General features: G+C 33.3%; 2 protein-coding genes across 3 annotated transcripts; one reads left to right on the forward strand and one right to left on the reverse strand.

Moving 5' to 3' along the window:
* Positions 1 to 401: 401 nt before the first annotated feature.
* On the forward strand, positions 402 to 13503 carry LOC134700022 (putative nuclease HARBI1). The gene is made up of 4 exons (XM_063561419.1): positions 402 to 679; positions 11594 to 11931; positions 12747 to 12998; positions 13284 to 13503. Exons 1-4 carry the CDS (start codon positions 461 to 463, stop codon positions 13501 to 13503), a joined length of 1029 nt encoding a protein of 342 aa, XP_063417489.1. The 5' UTR covers positions 402 to 460.
* Positions 13504 to 13549: 46 nt separating this feature from the next.
* Positions 13550 to 23548, reverse strand: LOC134700020 (uncharacterized). Of its 2 annotated transcripts, none has more exons than XM_063561417.1 (7): positions 23457 to 23548; positions 22274 to 22445; positions 21627 to 21756; positions 18376 to 18699; positions 16709 to 16783; positions 14219 to 14290; positions 13550 to 13809 (listed from the first exon to the last, which is right to left on the reverse strand). In XM_063561417.1, the coding sequence occupies exons 1-7, from the start codon at positions 23531 to 23533 to the stop codon at positions 13550 to 13552; spliced, it is 1110 nt and encodes a 369-aa protein (XP_063417487.1). In that variant the 5' UTR covers positions 23534 to 23548. The 2 variants fall into 2 exon arrangements, with proteins under 2 accessions (XP_063417487.1, XP_063417488.1); XM_063561418.1 differs by lacking the exon at positions 23457 to 23548 and adding an exon at positions 22958 to 23138.
* Positions 23549 to 24512: the final 964 nt, after the last annotated feature.

Below are 24512 nucleotides of genomic sequence, written 5' to 3' on the forward strand. Positions count from 1 at the left end.
GTGCCAAGTTGTTTTGCCAACGAGGGGCCAACAGTGTCAAAATAACTGTTGGCTGAGTGTTGTTGGACCAACGTTGGCCTCTTGTTGTCCTGCCAACGCCAACTGTTTACCAACTGTGCCAACTAAATACCAATGTTGGCCCAATAAAGTATTGCTATCTGGGTTGACAATGGTCCCGCTACTAAGAAAATCTCATATGGATTCAATGGAACTGTACGCAATTGACATAATGTTTAACAACTAATTACTAGTAACATACTATAAGGATTTCGTACAGTAGCCCTTTTCACAAAAAATTTTAAGATAAATTTTACTCTTAAGAGTAATCTTAAGATTTTTAGGTTTTTCACAAAAAATCTTACGTAAATCTTAAGAGTAAAAATTATCGTAACTTTAAGAGTGCCATTACCCACTCTTAAGTATATATTTTAAACTTAAGAGAAATCTTAAGTTGATAAAAATGGCTGCCTTATTTATTTTCGACATTGTAAACAGAAGAGCTTTGAGAAGGGATCGCGTTTTTCGTGACAGAACCGACGATCTTGATTTTCTTAATGATGACCAGCTAATAGCACGGTATCGTTTTCCCAGGCAGTCTATTTTAGACTTAACAGATACACTCAGAGATGCCATTGAAAGACCTTCAAACAGATCAAAGGCAATCCCACCGCATATTCAAGTAAGTATAACACAACACAAATCACATTTTACTTCCGTCTTGAGAAGTTTGGTCACATTAAAATTTGGTATTAAGATCTATTTAAATAAGAACTATATTTTCGTGCGTATTTAATCAATGACGCATTACCATGATTACCTCAGGGCACCAATTACCTCAGGGCACCGATTACCTCAGGGCATACAGCAGCGGACCTAACTGCCATCTGCTCTTGAAGTTGAATGTGCAAATTTGGTGCTTTCTATCACGTCCGCTATGAAGTGAATGATTGCAAATTATGTTACGCCAATCCCGAACAAGCAACAATACAAGCAAGACTCGATGTTGTACAGATTTTTTAGAACATTAAAGATCACTAAACTTTTCTTTCTAAAGTCGAAAATTTGTCAGAGTGGAGGCACGAATATACCGGACTGCACCGTACGATAACAATATCATATCAGTGTCAATACTACAACCCGGTCTTTGCTTTGCAACAAATAGACTTAAAATTCTACATCCAGCAGATCGATATATTGATGTCAACATTGAAAATTAACACACATTTTCCGCACGTATTTTGTTGTATAAATGAAGAAATCTTCGAATGTAAACTCTGTTGACGCTTTAGCCTTTTGATAAAGAGTGCTTTCTTTCACGTCCGCATTTCTATGAAGTATGGCATGCCAAGTTAACATTTAAAATAATGATTACTACAGATGGGAGACACACACAACAAAACAGTACATACTAACATACATTGTTATTTGTAGGACTTAAGAGAGACCACATGTTACATGGATATATTACACATTGATTTAATTTGGATATTTTTAATAAAGAGAGCATCATGTATACTGTCCTTAATATTTATATACAGATATATACATATTTAACAAATTGTGTTTAAACGGAAAACTGTTATAAAGATGAAACCTATCCAACACTTTAGTATATCTTGGGTATAAACATCAAATAAATATCTGATATTCACATAGGATATAATAACATACAAAATATTGTACGTATGGGGATTGCACAGATATTCCCGACACCTCATAAGTCCGACACCCTACTGGTCCACCACCCCAATATTCCGACAAAGGTTGATAACTGCAATGATAGAAAATTACTTCATGAGGGTGTGGATGTAGGTTTATAGAATAGAGAATAACGGAGGGGTATAAAGAATAAAGAAAAATGGACCTATAACAAGGAATAGAGAATAATGAGTTGGAAAAATATAACAATTAGAGAATAATGGGCATAAGGTATAGAGAAAAGAGAAAATTGCAAATATTTAAAAGAAAATTAAATTAGATATGACTACTGAACTCCCAATTCCAGACACCAATTCGTAGAATACTTGTTGGCATGGTATTTGAACGTGTCAAAACAATTGATTTTTAATTTTCTTATAGAAAGTAGACATTAATTTCCGTATACAAGGGTCGTCCCATGTCCGTGCTTAGAGCCTCAGAAAACTTGTCAAAAACAGGGTCAATCATCTTGATGACGAGTGAAAATCACAAAAATCGACAATATTAAAAAAACATGGAAAACCTGTATGACCCATTAACTATAGTAAATCTAGTAATATTGTTAGCGAAAATTTTACAGAGCCTCCACTGACTCAAGTCCCCCACCCCCCTCATAAATATTATTATAGAACGATATATATTTGCGAAAGCAAATTTACAGATCTAACAATGTTGGGTTGATGTTTAGACGAGTTGTATATATATATGTTGTGTGTGCTGTTTTTAGACCCTTCTACAACGAAATTTGTTTGACATGCACACGTATAAAAATTGCGGTTTTTATCCAACGCAGTAGGTTTGAACGTAGTTTTCAATTTAGACTCGTTTATATTTTTTGTTTGGGCATGTATCATATTTTCCCTCCGGTTTATATGATCCGTTCATCCTATATATTGACTCTTTAAATTCATGAGTTAATCTAAAAATGAGGGTACTTTTTATATGGCCTTCCAAATACCGTTTCGATCCCTAACATCACTGAAGAAACATTTATTGTCGAAATCCGGATATGGTGTACTAAAGAAATATTGACACCGAATGTTTGTGGCACAACATCCTGTCCACAAGTTAACAATGTTTTTTTTTTTCTGTGACGTATTAAATTTATATTAAGATCCATTTTGTTACATCTTGTGATCAATTTTATTTGGCAATCGCCAATGGCAGTCAGCAGGGTTAAAGAACATCAGTTGTTCGACCTGTTAGTCAAATGCGCTTTGTTTAAATATACTTTTTCACTCTTTTGGTCTTTTGGAAAATGTTGTTTGTGCTGTTTTTAGACCCTTCTACAACGAAATTTGTTTGACATGCACACGTATAAAAATTGCGGTTTTTATCCAACGCAGTAGGTTTGAACGTAGTTTTCAATTTAGACTCGTATATATATATAATTTGTTTGACATGCACACGTATAAAAACTGCGGTTTTTATCCAACGCAGTCATAGGTTTGAACGTAGTTTTCAATTTAGACTCGTATATATATATATATATATATATATAAACGAGTCTAAATTGAAAACTACGTTCAAACCTATGACTGCGTTGGATAAAAACCGCAATTTTTATACGTGTGCATGTCAAACAAATTTCGTTGTAGAAGGGTCTAAAAACAGCACAAACAACATTTTCCAAAAGACCAAAAGAGTGAAAAAGTATATTTAAACAAAACGCATTTGACTAACAGGTCGAACAACTGATGTTCTTGAACCCTGCTGACTGCCATTGGCGATTGCCAAATAAAATTGATCACAGGTTGTAACAAAATGGATCTTATTATAAATTTAATACGTCACAGAAAAAAAAATTGTTAACTTGTGGACAGGATGTTGTGCCACAAACATTCGGTGTCAATATTTCTTTAGTACACCATATCCGGATTTCGACAATAAATGTCTCTTCAGTGATGTTAGGGATCGAAACGGTATTTGGAAGGCCATATAAAAAGCACCCTCATTTTTAGAGAAAGTACCCTCATTTTTAGATTAACTCTTGAATTTTAAGAGTCAATATATAGGATGAACGGATCATATAAACCAGAGGGAAAATATGATACATGCCCAAACAAAAAATATAAACGAGTCTAAATTGAAAACTACGTTCAAACCTATGACTGCGTTGGATAAAAACCGCAATTTTTATACGTGTGCATGTCAAACAAATTTCGTTGTAGAAGGGTCTAAAAACAGCACAAACAACATTTTCCAAAAGACCAAAAGAGTGAAAAAGTATATTTAAACAAAACGCATTTGACTAACAGGTCGAACAACTGATGTTCTTGAACCCTGCTGACTGCCATTGGCGATTGCCAAATAAAATTGATCACAGGTTGTAACAAAATGGATCTTATTATAAATTTAATACGTCACAGAAAAAAAAATTGTTAACTTGTGGACAGGATGTTGTGCCACAAACATTCGGTGTCAATATTTCTTTAGTACACCATATCCGGATTTCGACAATAAATGTCTCTTCAGTGATGTTAGGGATCGAAACGGTATTTGGAAGGCCATATAAAAAGCACCCTCATTTTTAGAGAAAGTACCCTCATTTTTAGATTAACTCTTGAATTTTAAGAGTCAATATATAGGATGAACGGATCATATAAACCAGAGGGAAAATATGATACATGCCCAAACAAAAAATATAAACGAGTCTAAATTGAAAACTACGTTCAAACCTATGACTGCGTTGGATAAAAACCGCAATTTTTATACGTGTGCATGTCAAACAAATTTCGTTGTAGAAGGGTCTAAAAACAGCACAAACAACATTTTCCAAAAGACCAAAAGAGTGAAAAAGTATATTTAAACAAAACGCATTTGACTAACAGGTCGAACAACTGATGTTCTTGAACCCTGCTGACTGCCATTGGCGATTGCCAAATAAAATTGATCACAGGTTGTAACAAAATGGATCTTATTATAAATTTAATACGTCACAGAAAAAAAAAATTGTTAACTTGTGGACAGGATGTTGTGCCACAAACATTCGGTGTCAATATTTCTTTAGTACACCATATCCGGATTTCGACAATAAATGTCTCTTCAGTGATGTTAGGGATCGAAACGGTATTTGGAAGGCCATATAAAAAGCACCCTCATTTTTAGAGAAAGTACCCTCATTTTTAGATTAACTCTTGAATTTTAAGAGTCAATATATAGGATGAACGGATCATATAAACCAGAGGGAAAATATGATACATGCCCAAACAAAAAATATAAACGAGTCTAAATTGAAAACTACGTTCAAACCTATGACTGCGTTGGATAAAAACCGCAATTTTTATACGTGTGCATGTCAAACAAATTTCGTTGTAGAAGGGTCTAAAAACAGCACAAACAACATTTTCCAAAAGACCAAAAGAGTGAAAAAGTATATTTAAACAAAACGCATTTGACTAACAGGTCGAACAACTGATGTTCTTGAACCCTGCTGACTGCCATTGGCGATTGCCAAATAAAATTGATCACAGGTTGTAACAAAATGGATCTTATTATAAATTTAATACGTCACAGAAAAAAAATTGTTAACTTGTGGACAGGATGTTGTGCCACAAACATTCGGTGTCAATATTTCTTTAGTACACCATATCCGGATTTCGACAATAAATGTCTCTTCAGTGATGTTAGGGATCGAAACGGTATTTGGAAGGCCATATAAAAAGCACCCTCATTTTTAGAGAAAGTACCCTCATTTTTAGATTAACTCTTGAATTTTAAGAGTCAATATATAGGATGAACGGATCATATAAACCAGAGGGAAAATATGATACATGCCCAAACAAAAAATATAAACGAGTCTAAATTGAAAACTACGTTCAAACCTATGACTGCGTTGGATAAAAACCGCAATTTTTATACGTGTGCATGTCAAACAAATTTCGTTGTAGAAGGGTCTAAAAACAGCACAAACAACATTTTCCAAAAGACCAAAAGAGTGAAAAAGTATATTTAAACAAAACGCATTTGACTAACAGGTCGAACAACTGATGTTCTTGAACCCTGCTGACTGCCATTGGCGATTGCCAAATAAAATTGATCACAGGTTGTAACAAAATGGATCTTATTATAAATTTAATACGTCACAGAAAAAAAAATTGTTAACTTGTGGACAGGATGTTGTGCCACAAACATTCGGTGTCAATATTTCTTTAGTACACCATATCCGGATTTCGACAATAAATGTCTCTTCAGTGATGTTAGGGATCGAAACGGTATTTGGAAGGCCATATAAAAAGCACCCTCATTTTTAGAGAAAGTACCCTCATTTTTAGATTAACTCTTGAATTTTAAGAGTCAATATATAGGATGAACGGATCATATAAACCAGAGGGAAAATATGATACATGCCCAAACAAAAAATATAAACGAGTCTAAATTGAAAACTACGTTCAAACCTATGACTGCGTTGGATAAAAACCGCAATTTTTATACGTGTGCATGTCAAACAAATTTCGTTGTAGAAGGGTCTAAAAACAGCACAAACAACATTTTCCAAAAGACCAAAAGAGTGAAAAAGTATATTTAAACAAAACGCATTTGACTAACAGGTCGAACAACTGATGTTCTTGAACCCTGCTGACTGCCATTGGCGATTGCCAAATAAAATTGATCACAGGTTGTAACAAAATGGATCTTATTATAAATTTAATACGTCACAGAAAAAAAAATTGTTAACTTGTGGACAGGATGTTGTGCCACAAACATTCGGTGTCAATATTTCTTTAGTACACCATATCCGGATTTCGACAATAAATGTCTCTTCAGTGATGTTAGGGATCGAAACGGTATTTGGAAGGCCATATAAAAAGCACCCTCATTTTTAGAGAAAGTACCCTCATTTTTAGATTAACTCTTGAATTTTAAGAGTCAATATATAGGATGAACGGATCATATAAACCAGAGGGAAAATATGATACATGCCCAAACAAAAAATATAAACGAGTCTAAATTGAAAACTACGTTCAAACCTATGACTGCGTTGGATAAAAACCGCAATTTTTATACGTGTGCATGTCAAACAAATTTCGTTGTAGAAGGGTCTAAAAACAGCACAAACAACATTTTCCAAAAGACCAAAAGAGTGAAAAAGTATATTTAAACAAAACGCATTTGACTAACAGGTCGAACAACTGATGTTCTTGAACCCTGCTGACTGCCATTGGCGATTGCCAAATAAAATTGATCACAGGTTGTAACAAAATGGATCTTATTATAAATTTAATACGTCACAGAAAAAAAAATTGTTAACTTGTGGACAGGATGTTGTGCCACAAACATTCGGTGTCAATATTTCTTTAGTACACCATATCCGGATTTCGACAATAAATGTCTCTTCAGTGATGTTAGGGATCGAAACGGTATTTGGAAGGCCATACAAAAAGCACCCTCATTTTTAGAGAAAGTACCCTCATTTTTAGATTAACTCTTGAATTTTAAGAGTCAATATATAGGATGAACGGATCATATAAACCAGAGGGAAAATATGATACATGCCCAAACAAAAAATATAAACGAGTCTAAATTGAAAACTACGTTCAAACCTATGACTGCGTTGGATAAAAACCGCAATTTTTATACGTGTGCATGTCAAACAAATTTCGTTGTAGAAGGGTCTAAAAACAGCACAAACAACATTTTCCAAAAGACCAAAAGAGTGAAAAAGTATATTTAAACAAAACGCATTTGACTAACAGGTCGAACAACTGATGTTCTTGAACCCTGCTGACTGCCATTGGCGATTGCCAAATAAAATTGATCACAGGTTGTAACAAAATGGATCTTATTATAAATTTAATACGTCACAGAAAAAAAAATTGTTAACTTGTGGACAGGATGTTGTGCCACAAACATTCGGTGTCAATATTTCTTTAGTACACCATATCCGGATTTCGACAATAAATGTCTCTTCAGTGATGTTAGGGATCGAAACGGTATTTGGAAGGCCATATAAAAAGCACCCTAATTTTTAGAGAAAGTACCCTCATTTTTAGATTAACTCTTGAATTTTAAGAGTCAATATATAGGATGAACGGATCATATAAACCAGAGGGAAAATATGATACATGCCCAAACAAAAAATATAAACGAGTCTAAATTGAAAACTACGTTCAAACCTATGACTGCGTTGGATAAAAACCGCAATTTTTATACGTGTGCATGTCAAACAAATTTCGTTGTAGAAGGGTCTAAAAACAGCACAAACAACATTTTCCAAAAGACCAAAAGAGTGAAAAAGTATATTTAAACAAAACGCATTTGACTAACAGGTCGAACAACTGATGTTCTTGAACCCTGCTGACTGCCATTGGCGATTGCCAAATAAAATTGATCACAGGTTGTAACAAAATGGATCTTATTATAAATTTAATACGTCACAGAAAAAAAAATTGTTAACTTGTGGACAGGATGTTGTGCCACAAACATTCGGTGTCAATATTTCTTTAGTACACCATATCCGGATTTCGACAATAAATGTCTCTTCAGTGATGTTAGGGATCGAAACGGTATTTGGAAGGCCATATAAAAAGCACCCTCATTTTTAGAGAAAGTACCCTCATTTTTAGATTAACTCTTGAATTTTAAGAGTCAATATATAGGATGAACGGATCATATAAACCAGAGGGAAAATATGATACATGCCCAAACAAAAAATATAAACGAGTCTAAATTGAAAACTACGTTCAAACCTATGACTGCGTTGGATAAAAACCGCAATTTTTATACGTGTGCATGTCAAACAAATTTCGTTGTAGAAGGGTCTAAAAACAGCACAAACAACATTTTCCAAAAGACCAAAAGAGTGAAAAAGTATATTTAAACAAAACGCATTTGACTAACAGGTCGAACAACTGATGTTCTTGAACCCTGCTGACTGCCATTGGCGATTGCCAAATAAAATTGATCACAGGTTGTAACAAAATGGATCTTATTATAAATTTAATACGTCACAGAAAAAAAAATTGTTAACTTGTGGACAGGATGTTGTGCCACAAACATTCGGTGTCAATATTTCTTTAGTACACCATATCCGGATTTCGACAATAAATGTCTCTTCAGTGATGTTAGGGATCGAAACGGTATTTGGAAGGCCATATAAAAAGCACCCTCATTTTTAGAGAAAGTACCCTCATTTTTAGATTAACTCTTGAATTTTAAGAGTCAATATATAGGATGAACGGATCATATAAACCAGAGGGAAAATATGATACATGCCCAAACAAAAAATATAAACGAGTCTAAATTGAAAACTACGTTCAAACCTATGACTGCGTTGGATAAAAACCGCAATTTTTATACGTGTGCATGTCAAACAAATTTCGTTGTAGAAGGGTCTAAAAACAGCACAAACAACATTTTCCAAAAGACCAAAAGAGTGAAAAAGTATATTTAAACAAAACGCATTTGACTAACAGGTCGAACAACTGATGTTCTTGAACCCTGCTGACTGCCATTGGCGATTGCCAAATAAAATTGATCACAGGTTGTAACAAAATGGATCTTATTATAAATTTAATACGTCACAGAAAAAAAAATTGTTAACTTGTGGACAGGATGTTGTGCCACAAACATTCGGTGTCAATATTTCTTTAGTACACCATATCCGGATTTCGACAATAAATGTCTCTTCAGTGATGTTAGGGATCGAAACGGTATTTGGAAGGCCATATAAAAAGCACCCTCATTTTTAGAGAAAGTACCCTCATTTTTAGATTAACTCTTGAATTGAATATATATATATATGAACTGTTTCGTTATAGGGACTGATTAAAAGAAAGACGAAAGAAATTAAATAGTCAATTAAGCTCAGAGGTCAAAAACAAAACAATAATACCGTGTGACGTTTATAAAAAGAAACCCAAGACGCACAGCACTCCACTTACCACAACGCAGAAAACAAGCAAAACAGGGTGTTCTCGTGTTGTTGTTTTAAGCAATAACGGCTTTCATTATACAGAATTCATTTATTTCTCTTGTCATGAGATTGTAATGTCGTAGTTCTATTGGGTAGTTTTCTTTCATTTAAATTATTGTTTACATACATGTATATGAGACCGTTTTGTAAAGCCATGATCTTTTAAGCTTAACATACGATATATTGAATTTTGAGAGGCAAATGGTGACCTAGCAGTAGCTGCTTAAATCTTAATTAACCCATTTGGTGTGTATAGTTGCTCAAGCATCCACATCATTTTGGCCAAAAAAAATAAATAGCAGCAGTTCAACTCGAAAGTAAGGGTGAGGATATGAGGATAATATTCAGTCGTTTTCGGAGCAGTATGGTCTTTCATTTATGATAATTTAGTTTATGGTAAACAAGATAGTTCAATCGCATAATTGTATTTCAATAACTTTTGTTCGCAGAAATAAATCTACATCATCGGCTAAGGCAAGCGGGGAGGATGATGATACGCAGACCCGTGGACGTGTTTCATCTGAAATTAAACCTAGTAGATTGATGGCTTCTCATCTGACTTTAGCAACTAACAACTAAAACACCATATCCTAATATCGTTTCTTGTGACATGGTAAACGACGTGATAAAAAAATTCAATCTGTAATAGATCGTGATAATTCCTAGTCTAATGAATTCCCGTTTCTATCTAGGTTCAAATACTAATTTTATTTTTAATTACAGAATAAACTAAGTTTCAATGTTCCCCGCCATGCACATTACATGTCATATTTTATCTATCAAAGGGTAAGGAACAAGGGAATAACTAAAAAAGCACTTTTATATTTTTTATTCTCAATATCTTAAGAAAAATAAAAGCTTCACAGCAAATGAAAAGGGATTTCCATTACAATTAATATATTTCAAAAGGTCATAACTGGTTAAAAATATTTGATAACGACTTATTTTCGAAAGTATCAAAGACATTGCAGATAATATACGTTTCACTAAATCTGGCAAGAATTGTACACATGAGAGTGCTAACAAGACCGGACGATCAGACTTCTGGTATTTTTATCTCTCCTGCAACGCGCTTAGATAGGTAATAAAAAAATCAAAAACCTAAACTATAAGTTGAAACTGAGACTACTATAACACATGTTATAGTAGTCTCAGGTTGAAAGGGCAGTCACTTCAGTTCCTATATTCCGAAGTTCCCCAATTATACAGAAGTGCCGCTGTAATGGGGTCCGCTTTTGATATGTCAAATATAAGATTGGGTGGGAAACTTTTACATCAAATATTTTTGAATTGAATGATGCATGTGATGGTAGTTACGAGGAAACAATAAAAGTCGGTTGAAAATATCAATATATGAATTGGTGTGTATTTTGAATTTAAACAAAAATCTAATTAGTGTCGGATTCTGGGGGAGTACATGTGCTTTAAATAAAAAATATTTTTCTGCATAAAAAGGTCCCAAAAAAATTTCGACTCGCTCCGCTCGGCGAAACATCCACATCATTCCAACCCTGGCTACGCCACTGGGTTACCTATATAAGCAATTATTTACCCGCAAAAAGGTGAATTATTCACACTTTATATATATATCACATTCATCCGTTTAAAATCAGTTTCTGATCACTTTAGCTTTCGCAATTTCCAGTATTGAGTACACTATTTTCAATATCCAGTGTACAAATTGTTTTATATTGAGTCACAATGTTCAATATGTCCAAGCAAATCAGTATATCTATCCTCAGTTGACAAAACCTTTGAAAAATCAGAGACATATGACATATATACACATATATGTCTCTGGAAAAATGTAACAAGTTGCAGGGCTTAATTTCTGCGAGTAATTTTCTGAATAACACATTTATATTGTTTTCCTATTTACCCACTCATTGTATATCCTCGTACACCGGGAATTGCCGGTTGTGTACTACATATTGATTTAGGTGTAATATATATATAATATACTTTTTTTCTTTTTCGTAGGTCATGACAACATTGAGAATATTAGCAAAGGGCGACTATTTGTCCGAAGTTGCCGATTTGCATGGTATCTCCATTGCCTCTGCATCAAGAATAGTCCATTCTGTTTGCAATGCTATGTGTGATAGAATCCAGAACATCCAGTTCCCAAGAATGGAAGAAGAACAGAGGAAGATAAAACAGAGATTCTTTGAAATAAGCAGTTTCCCAAATGTGTTGGGTGCCATTGATGGAACGCTTATTCCTATCCAAGGGATGTCAGGAGATGATGAGCCAAATTATGTTTGCAGGAAACAATACCACGCCATAAATGTACAGGCCATCTGTGATGCAGATTTGAAGTAAGTTATTTTTATAAGTTCATTATTCAGTAATTAAACAAAATAACAACAACATTGATATTAGAAATTTTAAAGCTAAATAAAATTCGTGAATTTTCGAAAATAAGAGCGTGTACTTATTTACATGTACATTGAATTTCTTTGACATATTCTCCTTTTCCACTGATTCTTATTCAAAATAAAAAAGAAGATATGGTGTGATTACCAATGAGACAACTCTTTACAAGAGACCAATGACACAGAAATTAACAACTATACCTCACCTTCAACATTGATCAAAGCCCAAATAACTATGTCTAAAAACTTTAAAAATGCTCCTTTTTTGCCTTATTCCTAAAAAAGGTGGGTTTTTTTTGTTGTTTTTTAATATAGATTAGACCTTGGATTTTCCCGTTTGAATGGTTTTACACTAGTAATTTTGGGGCCCTTTATAGCTTGTTGTTCGGTGTGAGCCACGGTTCTGTGTTGAAGGCCGTACTTTGACCTATAATGGTTTACTTTTTAAAAAAATTGTAATTTGGATGGAGAGTTGTCTCTTTGGCACTTACACCGCATCTTCCTATATCTATGAGGAAATGACCCCCCAAAATAAGCTCAACCTTCTATTTGTGGTATTGGAAGCTTTTAAAAAACGGGTGGGACCATCAAACCAAAAAAAAACAAGGTTTCTGCTAGCATAGATATTTGAAAATAAATAGCCAATTAACATAACCTGAACAGGAACCAATGAAAATGTTCAAGTTGCATTTATATAAGTATCTATGATCATGATTTTTTTTAGTAATAAAGTGTTTCTTCTATATTTTATTTAAAAGGTTTACAAACATAGTTGTTAAGTGGCCTGGAGCCACCCATGATGCCTTCATTCTGGCCAATTCCAATATTCCTACAATAATGGAGGGTCAGAATGGATGGCTTCTTGGGGATTCAGGATATGGATTAAAGAAATGGCTAATGACACCCTTATTAAATCCAAATTCACAGAAAGAAATAGCCTACAACAAATCTCATTGCAAGACCAGGAATACGGTAGAGAGGGCATTTGGTGTTCTTAAAGCTCGCTTCAGGTAATCTTTAATACTTGATAAAAGCTGTTTTGCTTTTATCTTACTTTCTGTATCAAAAATGACTTATTAAATTGTCAGAATTTCATTATTAATAAATGGGTGTGTAATAACAGAATCAAATTGGTAATTGGCAAATTGACTATTCCTTACAACACCAGGAGATGGAATAATTATTGAAAAAGAAACTTTTAATAGTAGTAGTGGAATATTAATTCAGAATATAAACATTTCCATTCTCAATTTTAGTATCCAATTTAAACATATTAAACCTTTTTTTATTTACAGATGTCTACATAAAACCGGTGGGTCACTCCAATTCAACCCTCCTAAGTGTTGTAAGTTGATTGGGGCTTGTTTTAGACTACACAACAAGGCATGTAGTGATGGTCTGCCAGTGCCTGAGGATGAGGATATCCAAGAGTTAGGACATCATAACATTATAAATGATGACCAACCAAATAATGAGGCAAATGCTATAAGGAGAAGATTAATACAGAGATTTTGAGTCAAAATAAATTTTGGATGACACTGATTATACAGTGATTAAGTTTTCAAAATACCAAAAAAAAATCAAAATAACTTTCAGAAAATTTAATGACTGGAGACAAACACTGCAGATCTATCCCGTACTGCTGTTCTCTGTGCTGTGACGCTCTAATGGCTTCCAGGGCCACAGTAGACCTTCTCTGCATTTCCAGCATCTGCTCCATAATCTTAAGTTTTTGGGCTCTATACTCCTCTACTTTTTGGAGTTTACTTGCTTTAAGTATGAAATACCTCTCAGAGGAAGCATTTTCATTACTGATGGCAGCTATAAAATATATAAATATATAGTTAAAACATTTATAGTGAAAAGAAAAATACTTTAAGTTTAAACATTTGTGTTACATTTTATAAATTTTTTGTTTTGTAAACGACAAACTTTCATTTCTGCCAACAAAGTTGTATTGATTAACACTAAAATTTTACAGATTTTTAAATGCTTTATTCAAAGTTTTGTTTTGGGTGCCATGTATGTTATATAATTATCGGGCAACAGATCAAATTTGAGTTGCATGTTGATAAAGTTAAATTTGTGATATTAATGGCTCTTAATATATTAAGATTGCAAAACATGTTTATTTTTGACAGCCAATAGGGGATACTGTATTGCACAAGAAATACTCTCAGAATTATTGATGATTTTATCTATTTTTATGGCAAAAGCACAATATGATTACCTCTTTTCTTCCCATTTGATGCAAAAGATGAATTAGCACTACTGCTACTGGTTTGTGCCTGTGAACCAACATCTGTTAATATAAAAAATTAAGACAAAATTAACCATCATATAAGAATAAGTATTGAATTATTATTTTAAAATATGAAGCAGTTTGCTGATTTCCCTCCTTTTTTGGTGGAATTCTTTTGCATTTATTTTATAAATTAAATTAACTATTTTTTTATAACATGGTTCTGGTAGTTGTTGTCTCTTAAATACATATATCAAATTTGATAAGTGAGCAACTAAAAATATTCAATGATTGCATCTTCATTTGTGACTCACTTACATAATATATAACTAGAGGCTCTAAAGAGCCTGTGTCGCTCACCTTGGTCTATGTGAATATTAAACAAAGGAAGCAGATGGATTCATGACAAAATTGTGTTTTGGTGATGGTGATGTGTTTGTAAATCTTACTTTACTAAACAGTCTTGCTGCTTACAATTATTTCTATCTATAATGAACTTGGCCCAGTAGTTTCAGTGGAAAATGTTAATAAAAATTTACAAATTTTATGAAAATTGTTAAAAATTGACTATAAAGGACAATTACTCCTTAGTGGGTCAATTGACCATTTTCAGATTTGCTCTAATTGCTTTGTTTTTTGAGTTATAAGCCAAAGACTGCATTTTACCCACATATTCTAATTTTAGACGTGGCGGCCATCTTGGTTGGTTGACCGGGTCACGCCATACATTTTTTAAACTAGATAACCAAAAGATGATTGTGGCCAAGTTTGGATTTATTTGGCCAAGTAGTTTCAGGGGAGAAGATTTTTGTAAAAGATAACTAAGATTTACGAAAAATGGTTAAAAATTGACTATAAAGGGCAATAACTCCTAAAGGGGTCAACTGACCATTTCGGTCATGTTGACTTATTTGTAAATCTTACTTTGCTGAACATAATTGCTGTTTACAGTTTATCTCTATCTATAATAATATTCAAGATAATAACCAAAAACAGCAAAATTTCCTCAAAATTACTAATTCAGGGGCAGCAACCCAACAACGGGTTGTCCGATTCGTCTGAAAATTTCAGGGCAGATAGATCTTGACCTGATAAACATTTTTACCTCATGTCAGATTTCCACTTAATGCTTTGGTTTTTGAGTTATAAGCCAAAAATTGCATTTTACCCCTATGTTCTATTTTTAGCCGTGGCGGCCATCTTGGTTGGTTGACCGGGTCATGCCACACATTTTTTAAACTAGATACCACAAAGATGATTGTGGCCAAGATTGGATTAATTTGGCCAAGTAGTTTCAGAGGAGAAGATTTTTGTAAAAGATAACTAAGATTTACGAAAAATGGTTAAAAATTGACTTTAAAGGGCAATAACTCCTAAAGGGGTCAACTGACCATTTCGGTCATGTTGACTTATTTGTAAATCTTACTTTGCTGAACATAATTGCTGTTTACAGTTTATCTCTATCTATAATAATATTCAAGATAATAACCAAAAAACAGCAAAATTTCCTCAAAATTACAAATTCAGGGGCAGCAACCCAACAACGGATTGTCTGATTCATCTGAAAATTTCAGGGCAGATAGATCTTGACCTGATAAACATTTTTACCCCATGTCAGATTTCCTCTAAATGCTTTGGTTTTTGAGTTATAAGCCAAAAACTGCATTTTACCCCTATGTTCTATTTTTAGCCGTGGCGGCCATCTTGGTTGGTTGACCGGGTCACGCCACACATTTTTTAAACTAGATACCCCAATGATGATTGTGGCCAAGTTTGGTTCAATTTGGCCCAGTAGTTTCAGAGGAGAAGATTTTTGTAAAAGTTAACGACGACGGACGACGGACGACGGACGACGACGGACGCCGGACGCAAAGTGATGGGAAAAGCTCACTTGGCCCTTCGGGCCAGGTGAGCTAAAAAAGAAGATGTGGTATGATTGCCAATGAGACAACTTTCCACAAAAGACCAAAATGACACAAACATTAACAACTATAGGTCACCTTACAGCCTTCAACAATGAGCAAAGCCCATACCGCATAGTAAGCTTTAAAAAGCTCTGATAAGACAATGTAAAACTATTCAAACGAGAAAACTAACTGCCTTATTTATGTAAAAAAATGAATGAAAAACAAATATGTAACACATGAACAAACGACAACCACTGAATTACAGGCTCCTGACTTGGGACAGGCTCATACATAAATTATGTGGCGGGGTTAAAGTTATTGGAAAACTGGTCATTATCATGATATATGGACTGCCCACAGGACAGTCATATAGACTAAGACACTGATATAGTCTAATAACTATAATAGACTGTGCAATGTTTCGGAATAGCTTAAATATTTGAAACAAAAAAAAGGCCAATACAGAAAAAAGTGTGAAATAATGCTGTATTGTCTAAAGAAATCATCAAACGCCATGAAAAAATGAGAATTGTGGTGGTCTTTATATTAAAATGACCCTAAACAAAAATACCTTCATTTAAATCATCTGTTGGATTTCTATCTACTGGCATTTCATCCACTGATTGTATCAGGTTGTCTTGTTGAGCTACACATAGAAAAAAAGCATTCTCTGAAATTGAGTCTGAATATGAATAAAGAACATTTTTGAAAAAATTAAAATTTTGTATAATAGATTCATTTACTCCAAGAATATTTTCGCCAATTTTTGGTTTTGACTTGGAATTAAATGCATACTGTTCCAGAAATTTCTTAATCTCAAGGTGCATCTTTTTTGCTTGGTCAAGGACCGTACGATCTTTAACTGGTCAGGTTATATGGCGTTGTCACTTTATTTTCGATTGATGAGTTTGACTGTCCCTTTGTTTTTTTCCTCCATCTTTTCTAATTATGTAACAAATATGATATCAAATTAATGTCTTTGGCAAGCATGACAGGGGAAAATGTGGAAAACTGAAAAGTAGCAGTAAAAAAGTGTAAAAATATGTGTTATTTTTTCACGCTTGACATATGCAATCTTAGGACATAATACATTAGTCATGTTAATATAATATTAGTCTAATTATCAATGCAAATTTCATATATATATTCATATAAATGTAGTGGGCTATATGTGGAGAGTTGTCTGATTGGCAATCATACCACAGCTTTTTATCTATCTGTAGGAAGTTTAAATCTATTCACAGGTTAAAAAGAAGTTGCACTTCGAAAATATGAACAGACAAGTTGATTTCCTTACACTGCAGTATTATACCTACATGACCTAGATACCTATCAGTCTTGCCTATAAAAAAACCTTCAAAATATATAACTATATCAAACATACTGAAATATCTTACACTGGGTGCATTTCTTTAACCTAAATCTGTAACATGTTTCAGTATAATGTTTTGAAATCAGAAACATGATTTAAGGGGGTTCGCAGGTCTAAATCATTAATATTTCGGATTTCTCTTTATTATTCTATAAATGAACTTAATCTTAAAGTAAATAGAAAAATAAAATAAAAAAGTGGGATCATTGTTTATTTGCGCTCACAATCTGCCTTCGAAAAGTCATACATTTTTGTAAAAATGGGGTTTTTCTGTTGAAGTAATAGGAGAAATAAAGTTAATATCGAAATAAAAAAAGGAATTTATTACAGAAATCGCTCAAATTTTACAATAATTTAGTTTAAGTACAGCTTATATGGAAATTATATTAAAAAATATAGGTCACAGATGAGTTGAAAAAGAAATTTCCATTTTAAAGCCAAAAAAAATTTTTTCACCAAAGGGAGATAATTTGGAACTTTTTCAATGATGTATACATTTTAAAAGTCATCCGGGGCCAACAGGAATTGATTGTTTTGAATGATTTTTGTACCATATGATAAAGTAACAACTACAAAAGGTAACAAATAAAATTTGTATTGAAAAACAAATGTTTATTTTTTTCTGAAATTTTTATACCCTCGAGCCTCCTTAAGGTATTATATAAACAAAATGTTTTATAAAACCAAAAGTGAAAACATGTTTTACCTCTAATCTTTAACTGAAGCCCCTACCCTAGTCCTAACACAACATCTTACTCTTACCCTTAACCAACCTTTAACCCTAACCTTCCCTGTTATCCTATCCATACCTGTAACCCGAACCTTGCATAGAAAAAACAACATTTATTACATTTTATGTAATTTACCTGGAACAGGTTTTGAACAAACAAAGCTCTCAAAATCGGGACACCAATCTATCAATAAATTGAACAAATTTGGATTGATATCATTGATGGCATCTTTTCCAGAATCTGTTAGGTTATCAGTTATTTGTGAATACACTTTGTTGCTGGTTTTTTTTGTTATTACTGGTATATCAGCAGGTCCAGCTTTCTGTTTAAATATTTGGGCATCTCTTTCGTTGGAGGCCACATAGGACTTAAGTGTTTGACCATCAATAAACTGGTGGTATCTTGCTGGTATTAATGTTGCTATTGGACCATGAACTCTCTCTAAATAGCCATGATCATCTGAAATGACCCAATAAAACTGATAAACAATACAGGGACTTTCTGTTTCCTTTTTTTGCTGTCCTTGCCATGGAAATTTTGAAATATTATTATGATTATATTATTGCATATCTACAAATCAAAGTGTGACTGAAAGAAAGACAGAAGGACAGACAAGAGTAATGTAGATAAAACTGAACAAAGATTTTCTTAACGTGTCGGGAAAAAAATCATCACCCCCACTTGATAAGTACCTATATCGACTGTACCGATACCGATAATACACAGTGAAATAATATAAGATACATTGTAAACTAGAAAGTTTCTTTTGAGATATGACAATCATGTATGAGATGCCCTGTTCATTGTTCATAGCATGTTTCGGTATCATGTTTCTGTTTCACTTAAAAGAAACGGTGAAACATAAAAATGATTAGGAAACATGTTTCAGATTCATGTAAAAGAAATGCGCCCCAGGATTACATGCAGACATAAAGAGTTGTGTAAATAGATATAGGAAGATGTGGTGTGAGTGCCAATGAGACAACTCTCCATCCAAATAACAATTTAAAAATTAAACCATTATAGGTTAAAGTACGGCCTTCAACACGGAGCCTTGGCTCACACCGAACAACAAGCTATAAAGGGCCCCAAAATTACTAGTGTAAAACCATTCAAACGGGAAAACCAACGGTCTAATCTATATAAACAAAACGAGAAACGAGAAACACGTATATATTACATAAACAAACGACAACTACTGTACATCAGATTCCTGACTTAGGACAGGTGCAAACATTTGCAGCGGGATTAAACGTTTTAATGGGCCCAAACCTTCTCCCTTTTTCTGAAACAATAGCATAACATCACAACATATAAAAACATACGATAAAATATCAATTAGCAGACTTAACTCAATCAAAAAACGTATGATTACACAAAGAACGAATAAATTTGATCTGCGATATCTGAATACAAATGCACAGTTAATTAAATATTAGAGACAAACAGTCATGACCAAAAGGCTATCAAATAAATTCAAACACACTGAGAAATATTTAACCAATCAATGTTCACTTTAGAAAAAAAACGTTTTTTTATAATCTTGAAGTTTATACAAATGTTGTAAGAATAAGTGAAAAATTGAAGATATTACAAATAATCAAAGCTGGTATACAGCCAAGATCCATATAAATAAAAAATGACAAAAAAGCATTATAAACAGTATCAACAGGTCGAATTAACAAGAAAATACGATTTGAGAGTACTCGCAGTTACTGACAGCTAGTTAAAAGCCAAAACCAATTAATAGTAAAAAATCATGCATCAGAGACTAAAATCGACTAAAACACATCACAGGGATTTAGTATTTTAACGTCATTAATAGTCAAAGAAGACATGACTTGTGCAATGCCAAAAATAAATGTATCGACAGGTAGTAGTATAGTGAAGAGCGACTTCTATAGAAATAAAAGTTAACGTGGCTGTGTCCCCTATACATCTCGCCTCAAAAGATAATGAAATTTAGTTATGTTTTAATTTGCTAATGACAAAATCAATATTAGTGCCAATGTGAACTATATTCAGAGATCTAATTACAATATTGGTACGATAACCCTTACTTATAAGTTTGTTCAAAGGTTCGATGAGTTTACAAGGATCACATAGTGATTTCCTCGCTTTAAGTACAATATTACCATAAAATTTAGGATGAGAAATACCATTTTTAATAAGCTTTCTACAGGTATAGCCAAATTTACTAATCAAATCTTTGTATCTATGAAAGAATTTAGTAAAAGTTTTAAGTAATTTATGGTATCGAAATCCCTGACACAACAATTTACCAGTGATGCATTGATTACGTTCGTTAAAATCTATGACATCAGAACACACACGGGCAAACCGAACGAGTTGCGATATATAAACACCGTATGATGGAGCCAAAGGCACATCGCCGTCTAAAAAAGGAAAATTAACAATAGGAAATGAAAAATCGTCTCTTTTGTCGTAAATTTTAGTGTGAAGTTTCCCGTTTGAAATTGAAATGTCTAAATCTAGAAAAGGACAACTGCTGCTGTTTATGTTAGATTTAGTTAAAGTAAGTTCGTTTGGGTAAATTTCTGAAGTATATTTAGAGAACTCTGGATTATTCAACGAAAAAATATCATCCAGATAACGGTAGGTATTTTTGAATGTATCAACCAAATGTAACAATGATGGGTCTTTACTGAGTTTGGTCATAAACTGAGATTCATAGCAATATAGAAATAAATCTGCTATTAAAGGGGCACAGTTGGTGCCCATAGGAATACCTACTACCTGACGATACACTTTATCGCCGAAACGTACATAAATGTTATCAAGCAGAAAGTTTAAAGCTTCAATCATATCCTCACATTTCCAGTAAGTGTATCTAGCATACTTTCCTTTTTCGTTACAGAAAAAGGCCTTAAACGAGTTGCAGCAAATAAAATTACAATGAGATTTTTCGAAAGACCATTTTATCAAATACAAAAACTTTTTCTTTATAAGATTGTGTGGAAGTGTAGTGTACAGAGTAGAAAAATCATAACTGTCAACAGAATTGTAAGGACCATTGAAAGCATGTATTTTATCTAAAACCTCTAAAGAATTTTTAACACTCCAAAAATAATTAATACCATTATTTTCATAAGCTTTATTACAAAAGCTAATAACCAGTTCTTTGATAGTAGTAAGGGAGGTGGTTAGAAGCACTGATAGATTAGTAGTAGAACACTTACTCGAAGCGGAGATGAAACGGAATTTAAATGGTTTTTTATTGTTTATCAGTGTTTTCCCATTGATGACTTTCACCTATCACACATTAACTTACATATGTATTAATGATTGTTGTTCTTGAGTTAATCCCCTTGGTTTACATGTCAATAACCTCTAAAATGTGTTTAAATTCTATATTAATTACAAACCATTTGATTTTGGTTGTCCTCCAACTGCACCACTACCACAACTTATGTCAACAGAAGTGTCTGATGTGTCTGAGGTGTCAAAACCACCCTCAATTCCTTCAACCATGGTTTTTGTGAAGGTTCCTATAATCTAATTCAATAATTAAATTTTAAAAAGTTATAGTTAGATGATTCTTATACAATTTGCTTACATGTATTTATTAGGAAGTAAGCTCATATGAATTATGATTGGTCAATAAGGTACAAAAGTCACTGTCATGTAACATTCATCATCAAAACATACTTGCACTGATACACAAGTATTGGACAATCATCATGATCATATGCATGATAAAGAAATTATTTCTCATAAGTAAAATTTGCAAAAGAAAGCATAAAATATTGCCTTCAATTTGAATTGTTAAATTCCTATAACTGTGAAACAACAAATAAATCAAAAGTGAGCTTCTTACATCATACCCACAATAATGTAAAGTTTCAAGGAAATAAATTTAGGCATAATATAAGTAACTTGCAAATTGTGAAAGTGTTTTGAGGTATTGTCCGAAAAAATTGATGACGGACTGACAGAAAGACAATGGTAAACCATAATTAGATTAGTCTCATGGGCAATCATACCTAATCTTCTTATATATGTGTGTACTCACATTTTTTTCCCATGATTTCAACGTATCATCTGGTGGTGGTCCTCCTCCTGTTTTTTTTACTACCTGGAGTCTAGCAGACTCCTTCTTCTTTGCCAGGCTTTGTATGTCCTGCCATTTTTTTTTTATGTCAGCCACATCTCGTTTTATGGCCGAAGGGTTTACAGAGTTAACACTGGAAATCAATTCAAGATGTTGTTTAAAAATGAAGAAAAAGCATGTTTTGTGTACTATCTAATATTTTTAACATGATCATTTCCATGATTTCTGACTATTAATAAAAAAAAAAATTAAATCCAGATTCTTCTCCAACAATGTCCAAGGTAAACAATATCACTGGGGTGATAGTGAGCAATATAAGTAAGAAAGTAAATTTTATTTAAAAGTCGGCATATATTTCATTGTATTTACATAATAACAGACAAAACAAGAGCTCTGGCTAGCCAGAGACATATAAATACATTTAGTATACATGTCTCTGGGCTAGCTATTTAAACGACTATAATACATTTTTAATTACATACATGTAGGTGCGATAAAAAAAAAGACACAGAAAGTAAGCTTTAGCAGGTTTAATTTATATGCGAGTATTCATGAAATCACTGTTTCTATTATTTGTGTGTAATAAATGTGACAAATGATTTATATGGGATCTGAAATCAGTGCAGTATGTAAATGTACATGTACCTTTCAGTTATCTCTGAATAGCATTTGTTTTTCGCATCATTTGAAACCGTCATGCTGAACTTCCCTTTAATCAATCTGATATTGGTAGCAACACCATCAGTTAGAGCATTCAGCTCACTTTCCGTCCAATTTGGCTTTCTCTTCCTTTTATTTGCCATTTTGGAAAGTGTAAACAGCAGACGACATCCTGGCAGTTCTCTTTGTAAAACATGTCTAATAATTTGATCTAACCTTATATATCAAATGGTACCCATAAGTTAATGTTCACAAAGGTACACAAACGATATAAAAAGCCAATCTATAAAAATCTCGAGCAGACGCTGTCAGTGCAGTTTCACATTCATTCATAAATTTCTGTGAATGGAGCTCGGGAGTTGCAACTGGAAGATGAATATAAAAACAGGGAGAGTCATGCAAGTATCACGATATCGACGTACATAAATCAGAATAAAGTATATATTTATGGTTGTTTGTTGAATCCAAGCAGCATTATACTTACTTTAAACAGTAGTCAGTACCTAGCACCTTGTCCGTGTGCTGCCATTTTGGATTGAAGTGATAATCGGAAGTCGTCATTGCGCATGTGAAACGAAAGTGAAACAAGGTTGCTATGCAATTGTTTATCTTACGAGTAGTCGTAAGTTTTTACTTAAGATAAAAACTTAAGAATACTCTTAAGATAAAAAATAATCTTACGACAGCCTTTGTGAAAATGACTTAAGATTTCACTTACGATACTCGTAAGATTAAATCTTAAGATTTATCTTAAGATTTTTTGTGAAAAGGGCTGATTTTTAATAGAAAGCATACCTCTTAAACTTAAATACACATCTTTTTCTTATTGCAATAATTTATAACAAGAGCATAAATTTTAATGTGATGAAGCCTGCTAAGGTCGCATTTCACAACTATCAATCAACTAGATATGATGTAGCATTAGCACTGTTTTAATTAGATGATATCATATACTATTAGAACTCAGCTGCTAAGAATCATTTATGAATCAATAACTATGCAGTGGCGGATCCTGAAATTTTCATAAGTGGGGGCCCACTGACTGACCTAAGAGGGGGCCCCGCTCCAGTCACGCTTTAGTCATTCCCTGTATAAGCAACCAAATTTTTTCCCAAAAAGGAGGGCCCCGGGACCCCTGCCCCCCCCCCCCCCCCCCCTAAATCCACCTCTGCTATGAATACACAAAGACATATTTATAGAATAATAACCTTCTATGAAAACCTTTAAAGATCGCCTGTTTTAACATATATATAAATATAAGAAGATGTGGTATTGGTACCAATGACACAAGTCAGTTACTCCCCATTCAAGTCACAATTTGTAAAAGAATAACCATTACAGGACAAATAACGGCCGTCATATTAACAAATAATTCAAGTCTCCTTCATAGTCATTGATAGTAGGCTTCATCTCCACTTTATTGAATAATTTTCAATGAAAAAAAACCCAGACCTAGTCAAAGTACATGATATCTAGGTTAAACTTGCCATTCTAAAAATGGCGTACAGATTTAGACTCCCGCAGACCTAAGTAAAATGAT

Source organism: Mytilus trossulus, unplaced genomic scaffold (genome assembly GCF_036588685.1).
Source record: "Mytilus trossulus isolate FHL-02 unplaced genomic scaffold, PNRI_Mtr1.1.1.hap1 h1tg000110l__unscaffolded, whole genome shotgun sequence".
In the NCBI taxonomy this organism is placed as follows: domain Eukaryota; kingdom Metazoa; phylum Mollusca; class Bivalvia; order Mytilida; family Mytilidae; genus Mytilus; species Mytilus trossulus.